The following is a 10,900-nucleotide window of genomic DNA, read 5'->3' as shown; positions in this document are numbered from 1 at the left end:
TCTCTCTCTTTTCAAAAACTTTCTTTGCTTGTGATTTCAAACTTAGACATGTTTTAATGATTAGAAACCTTGGCCTTAGGCCATTGATTTTTCAAAAAAAATCTTAAATCAAATTTGTAAATAAACTTAACCATATTGACTTTAATTTCCAAAAGACAAAAAGAACTAACAACCTCATTCAAAACTTTGGCCCTTTGTGCCTTTTCATTTAAACCTTTGTTAAAATCAATTCACCAACTCCTTTCAAACTTTTACCACGAACTACTGGGTTTTGATCCCTCATTTTTATATTGGTACGTAGGCATTAGATCGAAGGTCTTGTCAAACATAAAAATATAATTAACGAATTCTTTCCTCATCCCCCACTCTGTATTTTATCAAACATCATTTAGACCAAATCACTTGCACAAAAAGGGCTCCATAGGAGTACCTAGGACACTTTGGGTGCTAGCACTTTCCCTCTGTATACCAACCCCCTTACCTGTAATCTCTGACATTTTATTAGTTTTGATTTGAAAACTTCTTATCTTTGGGTTTTGTTCGTACTTTTCTTTTTCCTTTGAAAACAATAAAGTGCGGTGGTGACTCTGGTTTTACTGACGTCAAGTTTATCCATAGCTTGGTGGTCATGAATTTACCGCTACATGGTGAAGCTTGTAGAAACTATGCTGGAAAAGATTCAGTTTGAGGTGGAGGTTCCAATTATGGATACTAGTAGTAGCGAGGGAACAATTATAGATGCCTCTTATTATCATTTGATTTATAGTAAGGTAAGGAGAGAGATTGTACCATCTCAAAGGAACAATTACGTTGGCTTTGGGTGTTATGCTTTAAATGGGGTTGAAGGTTGTAAAACACATAAATATGGACCTTCAAGGAGGCATTTAAAATAAAGTAGAGTAAAAAATGGTCGAAGAATCGTGCTTTTGTGCTTCTTAGACTACTAAGGTAGAAAAATGTGATTGGAAAGCAAGAGGATAAAAGTATAGAGATCAAGGTTAAAGGATGGCTTGAACTTGATCGAGGTTGCTGGATAATGTTTCAACATGGTAGAGAGAAGCAAGGCGGTTGATGGGTAAATTGACTTCACAAAAGTTTCAAGTCAATGTGGGGATTGTAGCAGTATGCCTTAAAACCTTTTAGTGATGAAGAGAAAGAAAAGATGTGTCAAGATTTCAAAAAGTCATAAAGATGAAACACAGTTCGGTTCGGGTAGTTCTTGGGTGTCAAGTTTGGTCGGTCGGTTCGTGGATCCATTCATTAATGTTAGAATATTTATATTAATTTAGAGATACTCTAAGATCTTATAAATTAATATAAAATAAATTTAAAGATATTTATAATATTTTAAAAGTGGAGATATTCTTACTTTAGGAGTAAGTTATTAACATTACTCCGCATCTTGACCATTAATTCATTTTGAATCAGTGACTAAAATTAATCAATAATTAAATATGGAGAGAGAAAAACAAATTGGTCACATGAAAATTAATTACTGATTAATTTTAGTCATTGATTCAAAATCAATTAATGGTCAAGATGCGGAGTAAGTGTTAATAACTTACTCTTGTAGTAAGAATATCCTCACTCATATTTTAAATTAATATAAAATATATTATAAGATACTTATAAAATTATTTTTAATATAAAAGATATTATAAGATATTTATAATATTTTAAATTAATATAAAAGATATTATAATATATTTATTTTAAGAATTAATGGGTTGTTTTTTGGGCCTTTTAAGGATCCATTGAGTTTCAACAGTTCTAAATATACGTCTTTGTCATTTTTGTCTTCAATCTTCAGCACTTTATAAACTAAAGACAGATAGAATAGTTAGAAATCCTCGGTAAACTTAGGGAGACAATGGTTGAAATTCCTTGGAGTTCTTGAAATTAGAGAAACCCATTAAGGTATTGATAAGTGCCAAATTTACATAAAATACATAGGGACTTATTGACCTATTTTACAAGAAATCAATATAAAAACTCTCGATTTATCAATGAAAAATAATAAAACACATGTTTAGACTTTTTACTTGCATATCTATCAAAAACATGTGAAAAAGATTGAAAGACCAGCTAGTAACACATAAAGACATTGGCCAGACTCGCTAGGCTAGCTTCATGGGCGCGCTAGACGAGCACATGCGAGAGAAGACTTCAAAGCTAAGTAACTTCATGCTGAAGGAAGAGTTTGTTTGTTAAGTGAAGATAGGTGGTGCGTCTAGCGAGCTAGGGAGGCTAGGTTTAGTTGTAGGGTGAATTGACATTGTTTAATAGAGAAGAAAGTAGGTGCGTTAGGCAAACATGGGACATGCTCCTAGCGAGCCTATCTTTCTCAAGCCTATAATAAGAGGTCTAATTTCAGTTCGAAGGCGGTTTCGATGGATTCAATGGAGTACAAAAAGGTAGTAGATTCACCTTGGTTTCAACAGGAGACTAGGATAGGGAAATTAATAGCGGAAGTGTAATACCCTAATTTTTATTCTAGTATTTTTAATTCTATTTGAGCTTTTAGAGTGTCTTTTATTTAATTAATTATTATTATTTAGGTTAATGAGGATTGGGATAATTTGATTATAGTTTAATATTCAAATTATTGGATAATGTGAGAAATTATGGTTTTGGGTCATAAAGCATGATAATATGACAGTGGCTGACTATGCAGACAAGTTTGAAGAGCTTTCGAGGTTTTGTCCTCAATATAACAGTGTGGACGCTGAAGGTTCCAAGTGCGTAAAGTTATGAAGTGGTCTACATCCTGAGATCAAGTAGTCCATCGGATATCAAGTAGTTCAATGGATATCAAGAGATCCATTATTTGTCGATACTAGTCAACAAATGCAGAATTTATGATGAGGATGGAAGAGCCTAGTCCACTCACCATAAGAGTGTGAGTGAGAAGAAGAATGGGAATCAGAATTATGGCAAGTCGTATATACCCCAATTGCTAAGGGGAATCAGAAGTCCCAACAGAAGGACTCAAGCGGGAGTGGAACAATGGTGGGAGGCGTTTATGCTCCTCTGAGATGTTTCAAGTATGGAGGGTTAGGTCACCGTGCCTATGAATGCAAGAACCCAAGACTAACGTGTTCCAAGTGTGGAAAAATAGGATATCATGTTGTTGGTTGAAAAAGTACAATTCTAACTTGTTTCAACTGCGAGGAGCAGGGTTGCATTAGCACCCAATGCCAAAAGTCGAAGAAAGCGTCAGGTACCGTGAAAGTTATTGAAAAAGTATTTGCTATTAGTGGTGCTAAAGTCTCAAAGTAAAATAACTTAATTCGAGGTACATGTTTCATTAATGGTGTCTCTTTGATTGCTATCATTAATACATGTGTGTCACATTCATTCATATCCGCTGATTGCGTTGTCAAGTTAAACTTGGCAGCATCTTCTATAATGGGTAATATGGTCATTGAAACCCCAACCAATGGTTATGTGACCACTTCGCTAGTTTGTCTGAATTATCCTCAATCCATTTATGGAAACGATTTTGGAGTTAACTTGATTTGTTTACCCCTAAGTCAAGTAAATGTTATTTTAAGAATGAATTGGTTAGAGTTCAACCACGTTCATATCAATTATTTTGATAAGACCATGATGTTTCTTGAGTTAGAGTAACGTAAAGATTTGAGGCTTATATCCGCTAAACAAGTAGTGATGTCCCTAAAGTAAGAGGATCAAGTGCTCATGGTGTTAGCTTCCTTGAAAGTAGAGAGCGAAGATGAGATTTTTAATCTTCCGGTTTTGTGTGAGTTCCTAGATGTTTCTCAGACCTAATGTATCACCTTGGGGAGCTCCAATGTTATTGGTTAAGAAGAAAGATGGAAGCATGATATTGTGTGTGTATTATCAATAGTTGAATAAGGTTATTATTAAAAACCGGTATCCTCTTCCATGGATTGATGACCTTTTGGATCAGTTAGTAGGAGCTCGCATGTTTAGTAATATTGATCTAAAGTCAAGTTACCATTTGATTAGGGTGAAGACGGAGGATATACTTAAGACTGCATTCAGAACTGTTATGATCATTATAAGTACTCGGTTATGCCCTTCGGTATGTCTAATGCACCAGGAGTATTCATGGAGTATATGAATAGGATTTTTCACCCTTACTTAGATGAGATTGTTGTGGTGTTTATAGAAGATATTCTGGTATACTCTCAATTGGATGAAGAGCATGCAGGACACCTGCGAGTTGTGTTGCAGACCTTGCAAGAAAATAAGTTATATGCCAAACTTCCAGGTGTGAATTTTGGTAAAGATAGGTAAGTTTCCTTGGATATGTGATCTCTAGTGGTGGTATAGCAGTGGATCTGTCTAAGGTAGACGCTATATTGCAGTGGGAAACGCCAAAGTCAGTTACTAAGATCAAAAGTTTCTTAGGGTTGGTTGATTATTATAGAAGGTTCATCAGAGGATTTTCGAAGTTGGAATTACCTTTGACCTAGTTAACTCGTAACGACAAGCTTATGTATGGGATGTTCAGGTGGTGCGCTTATGTAAAATGGTCAAGTTGTAGTATATGCTTCTAGACAAGTCAAGATTCAAGAGAGGAATTATCCTACACATGATTTGGATTTGGTAACAATAGTCTTCGTGCTTAAATTTTGGAAAAATTATATGTATGGTTAGGGGTTTGAAGTTTTCAGTGATCATAAGAGTTTGAAGTACTTGTTTGACCAGAAGGAATTGGATATGGGGCAGAAAAGGTGGTTGAAATTTTTGAAGGACTGCAATTTTGAGTTGAGTTACCATCATGGTAAAGCTAATGTGGTAGAAGATGCGTTAAGTAGAAACTCCTTGCATATGTCGACGCTAATGGTTATAGAAATGGATTTAATTGAGCAGTTTAGATATCTTAACTTGGTGTGTGAGCTAACGCCAAGAATTGTGAATTTGGGTATGTTGAAGCTGACTACAAACATTCTAGAGGAAATCAAGGAAGGTCTGAAGTTGGATTTGGGATTGATTGATCGGTTGGTACTGATAAATCAAGGTAAAAAAGTGGACTTCAAGGTAGACGGGAAGGGAATTATGAAGTTTCGTGACAAAGTTCATATGCTAGATGTACCAGAGCTTTAAAACAAGATTTTGGAAGAAGGTCACAAGAGTAGTTTGGACATTCGTCGAGGAGCCACAAAGATGTATTAGGACTTTAAGAAAATGTTTTGGTGGCCATGTATAAAGAGGGATGTTGCAGAGTTTGTGTACTCTTGTTTGACTTGTCAGAAATCGAATATCAAACATCAGAAGCCGTCTGGATTGATGCAACCTTTGAGTATTCATAAGTGGAAGTAGGATAATATCTCTATGGATTTTATAGGGGGTTGCTAAAAACCGCTAAAGGGAGTGATTCGGTATAGGTTGTCGTAGATAGACTAACTAAGTTAGCTTATTTTATTCGAATAAAGATCAATTACCCATTGCAGAAGCTAGTAGAGATCTACATCAGTGAGATAGTGAGATAGTGAGACTACATGGTATTCCCTCGAGTAGATAGAGATCCAAGGTTTTGGAAAAGTTTGAAGCAATCATGGGAATCAAGCTGAGGTTGAGTTCTGCTTACCATCTGCATACGGACAGTCAGACAGAAAGAACCATTCAATCTTTGGAAGATTTGTTGAGGGCTTGTGTTTTGGAGTAAGGATGTAATTGAGATAGTTATTTTCCGCTGATTGAGTTTACCTATAACAACAATTTCCATTCTAGTGTCGGAATGACACCCTTTGAAGCTTTGCATGATGAAGGTGTATAACATCGTTGTGTTGGTATGAATCGGGGAAAATTATTGTGCTTGGACCAGAGATCGTTCAACAAACTACCGAGAAGATTAAGATGAATCTGCAAAATATAAAGGCGTCATAAAGTAGACATAAGAGTTATTTTGATAAGCGTGTAAAGGCACTCAAATTTCAGGAAGGAGACCACGTGTTCCTGAAAGTCACTCCAATGATTGGGGTTGGTTAGGCGTTGAAGTCCTGAAAACTTACACCTTGTTTTATTGGTCCTTATCAAATCCTTTAAATAGTTGACGAAGTTTCCTATCGAGTTTCCTTACGACCATCTCTCTTTAACCTTCATAGTGTATTTCATGTTTCTCAAATCCGCAAGTATGTTCCTGATTTGTCTCATATAATTCAATTGGATAATATGCAAATGAGAGATAACTTGACTTATGAAGCATCACCCTTGAAAAACAATTTGTGAGAAATGTGAGTATGCGTCCATCTTTTAAACTTTACGCAAATATTTCACATTCAAAGCATTTATATTAAATATCATTTACTTTCTTTATCGTTTATCGTCTTTATCCAAAGTCTATCTTTTGCATTCAATTGGTTACAATCCAATCACTTAAAACCAAATCACACAACTTTTTATTGTAATTTACGAAGACTCGTTTTTGTCGGAGATCTTAGCTAAAATTTAGAGGTGGTTGACTAAAATAAATTCAACATTCATCTTTACCACTTTTAAGCATGAGTAGTGTGAATGTTTCATCGGTACAACTTTTAAGCTTGAGTAATGTGTAGTACTCTCACTTTTGAATTAATCTCATAGAACCAATTATTTTAAAAATCTTCTACATCCTAAGAAAATTTATTATAAAACTAACGTTTTTTTTTATTTACTAGTTTCTAACACTTCAAAAAAATGTTCATAAAAAAATAGTAAGAGAGGGATTTTTGGTTTTGTTTTTAATTTAAAAAATAATTAAAATAATTTGATTTTTAAATAAATATATTCTTTTATTTAATTGTAAAAAAGTTAATTAGATTTAAAATATAATAAAACAATCTAATAAACTTTTAAAATTTGTTGAGTGAATTGAGTTCACTCATAATTTCAAATGAATGGGTTGAAACCAATTCATGACCAATATTTTTAATAATGAATACATTATTTATTGGATAGATGGAATGAACTTTTATTAATAAATTTAATTGTCATCCTAATAATTAAGAATAATTTTGTAAAAAATTTAAAAATAACTAAAATAATTTGATTTTTTCATAATTCTTTTATTATTTAATTATAGAATTATTATTATTTTTTCTTTACTTTGATTATGAACATTTACGATAAGTAGTAAGCAAATACGCAGCAATTGACTTTTTATTTATTTATAATTTAAAACCTAAATTAGTAAATTAAGAAGTAGGTAATTAAATAAAATGAGAAAAGAACGTGGCTTAGCACGCAAAACCTGACCATACGGTTCTCGTACTTCCATCACACGTCACTCATCTCCCAACTCTCAATCCTCATCCGTACATTCATCGTTTACTTTTTCCTTTTTCATCATCTTCATCTTTCTCTATATATTTTCAACATTTTCTTCTTTCTCTTTCACCATAGTTCTTCTCTTCTCAACTAAGAAAAAATGTATGAATTGCAACAGTTTGAGTTTCTTCACCAAGATCATCAAATTACGATGAAGATGGATGATATGAGAAGAAAGAAGAAGAAGGAGACAAAAAAAGCATCTACGAAAGAAGATAGGGCTCGTGTTGTTGACTTGAATGGCATGTCTTTGGACTCCCTTCCAAAATTTTCCATTGATTTAGCTTTCATTCGCAATCTCAACTTGTCTAACAACAATCTTCAGGTACGATCTTCACAAATCGAAATCAAAATTAGGAAAATTGATTATAAATATTAATTAATTATATATGACAGAACATTCCAGAGTCGTTAACGGCGAGATTACTGAATTTGGAGAAGTTAGACGTGCACTCCAACCAGCTCAGATCTCTTCCAAACTCCATTGGTTGTCTCTCTAAGCTTCAAGTTTTGAATGTTTCTGGAAACTTCATCCAATCTCTCCCTGCAACCATTGAAAATTGCAGGTCTATTTCTTTATAATTTCTCTCTCTATTTTCTGCATTTTTAAATACATAATTAAACTAATATCTTACTAAACTTCAAAGATTAGACTTAGACATGTCAAGTTGCAAATACTCTTAGGATTTTTATTGATTAAAAGAGCTAATAACGGTAAGTTATAGTTACTTACGATGATAGAGTGATTCTAGCCATGAATGTAAGATGTGAAAGCTGGGATCTCCATTTTATAAAATTCATTATTCTTATAAATGTCTTTTTTTTTTTTTATAAATAGCAGATATTTTTTTCTTTCAAATTTAATGAAAATATAGAAAATAGATAAAACTATGTATTATTAAGTTACTCAATTTGTTGGCATCGTAATTCAATCAGGTTCAATTATATATAAAATAATCAATGCATTTAATTTATATATAATTTAGATATTTTAATTATTCAATAAAAATTAAAAATAATTGTACACTCTTTTGTAAAAGAGAGCAGAGAGAGTATTTTTGAAAAAATATTTTTTATAAAAAAATACAAATTTTTGACACAAACCTAAAATTATACTATTGACTATTTTTTATTATTTTATTAACAATAAAAATATATGTTATTAGTTTCTTTATTATTTTTTATTTTATTAATTATAAAAATATAAGTTTTGTTCTCCATCTTAACATTCAATATTTAGAAACTCCAAAGTACGTCATAATTTAAATGGAAATTTTTTAATTTTCACGTTATTTATAATTATTATTTTAGTTTAATAAAAAAATCTTTGAGCTCAATTTAAAAGTTGTACAAAGATTCGAACAAGTGGTCCTATTTCCTATACTCGTACTAGTTGGACCATCTCAAAGCTTTGATGATGAGTAATAATAGGACATATCTTCAAACTTATGTGTGTCTTGTTATTAATGATCACATTGATTATTATTCTTTCTCTTTTTTTCTTTTCTAACATATGTACATGCAAATTTTGACCAACCAGAGCCTTAGAAGAATTGAATATCAACTTCAACATTCTGAGCAAGCTTCCAGACACAATAGGCTTTGAGCTTATAAAACTCAAGAAGCTTTCTGTCAACTCCAACAAGCTCGTCTTTCTTCCTAGCTCCACCTCTCACCTAATGGCTCTTACCGTTCTCGACGTACGTTTGAACTGTCTCAGAAGTCTCCCGGACAACCTTGAGAACCTCATCAATCTTGAGACCCTGAATGTTAGCCAGAATTTTCGGTATTTGGAGTCATTGCCATACTCTATAGGACTCCTCTTGTCTCTGGTCGAACTAGACGTCAGCTACAACAATATCAAAACATTGCCTGATTCCATTGGTTGCCTCCAGAAGCTTCAAAAGCTAAGTGTGGAAGGGAACCCGCTTGTTTCGCCTCCGCCGGAGGTGGTGGAGCAGGGTCTGCATGTGGTGAAGGAGTATATGTGCCATAAAATGAACTCCGGCGATAAAACGCCAACCAAGAAGAGATGGTGGAAGGTTAAATTAGGGACGTTTAACGGACACATGAGAAGTGGGAAACAACTGAAACATGAGGCTTTCAGCCCGCTTCAGTATCAACCGATGAATGGCCTTGCGTCACCAGGCTTCATGTGGAAGTTGTCGCCTCTTCGCCTTTTCTCACCCCGTCGTCGTTCCTTAAGTTAAGATGCCACAAAAGGTTTTTGTAAAATATCTGCTAAAATCATTGCCTTTTAGTTTTAATAGCTTTGTTAATTTTGAATGCCGACAATCAGGATATGACTGCTATGAATGAGAAGAATAATTGTTGGATAGTATATATATATATATATATATATATATATATATATATATATATATATATATATATATATATATATATATATATATATATATATATATATATATATATATATATATATATATATATAATATTGTACTTAGTATCTTGAATTTGAAATTGAAAATGGTGGATTTGTGAAACTCTTAAATTTGTTCGTGTAATAGCTCATGTCATGGGAAACTTGATCAAACATATCTTATACCTTCGAAGTACGGATGTATACCCGTAGGCATGGTATGGGTCGGGATAGGTTTATTGAAATCTCAAATAATCCTTGTTTTCCGTCCCAATCAATGAATATGGAGAATTAAAACATAAACTTGTTTCAAACGGATTCTAGTTGGGATCAAGTATTCCCTCTCCGCCACCTTCTATTTAATGATTTTTTTTAATAATAATATTTATTTTTTCAAATATCAAATTAAATTATAAATAACATAATAAAACAATCTCAAAAAATTATAATAGGATGGCGAGAGGACAAACTCTTTCATTAAGGTGACTACGGCTTCGAGTACAGCGAAGCCAAGAGGACCTATAAGGTTAACATTCTGACGCTTAAGTCAATGAAGTTTTAGAAATATAGTTTAAGAGAGAGAATGAGATCATACTTATGTTATAAATTCATGAATATTAAATGTCCACGTGTGTATCTTTCAAAATGATATGAAAGTGAAATGGAGTAAATGCTAATAAATGCAAGGGAAATAGTCCCACATAGAAAGATTTACTCACATTCAAATTTTTTATAAAGAGTTAACAACATCAACTCAACAAAAGGACAAAAGATGATGAAGTGCTACATGGACAAGTGCGGTGGTCACAAGCATCATGCCACTTGACTCCTTCATACACCCCTCACCGGTGTTACCAGTGGCAACACCGGCTCTGGGACCGGGTCCGAGGACGTAGGCATAGAGGCGAGGCGCTAGTGGCGGTTTGTAGGAGACACTTTAAACAACACATACATGACCTATAAATACCTCACTTCGAATTCAGAATATCACATTCCTCTTGAATAAATTTCAAACTTTCTTCGTCACAAATCGAGTTTTCATTTTAATTTCTAAATACTTTGATTTTAAATTTATAGATTCCAAGCCCATTCTTCCCCCACGTGCACGAGTTACAGGTTCTCATGAATAAAATAAAATACATGAAAATAGACATTCCTGAGACCTTTTAAGTTGCTGCAATCATTACAAAATTCTTAACTTCGTGGAAATGCTATAGAAAG

The 10,900-nt window shown here is 33.3% G+C and overlaps 1 protein-coding gene across 1 annotated transcript; it reads left to right on the top strand.

Annotated features, from left to right (window-relative positions):
• Positions 1-7,228: 7,228 nt before the first annotated feature.
• LOC127136774 (plant intracellular Ras-group-related LRR protein 6) lies at positions 7,229-9,639 on the top strand. The gene is made up of 3 exons (XM_051063297.1): positions 7,229-7,621; positions 7,693-7,862; positions 8,837-9,639. The coding sequence occupies exons 1-3, from the start codon at positions 7,397-7,399 to the stop codon at positions 9,504-9,506; spliced, it is 1,065 nt and encodes a 354-aa protein (XP_050919254.1). The 5' UTR covers positions 7,229-7,396; the 3' UTR covers positions 9,507-9,639.
• The last annotated feature ends 1,261 nt before the right edge of the window (positions 9,640-10,900 follow it).

The sequence above is a fragment of the Lathyrus oleraceus genome, chromosome 1 (assembly GCF_024323335.1).
Source record: "Lathyrus oleraceus cultivar Zhongwan6 chromosome 1, CAAS_Psat_ZW6_1.0, whole genome shotgun sequence".
Lineage (NCBI taxonomy): Eukaryota > Viridiplantae > Streptophyta > Magnoliopsida > Fabales > Fabaceae > Lathyrus > Lathyrus oleraceus.
This window is presented reverse-complemented; position numbering and strand designations above follow the sequence as displayed.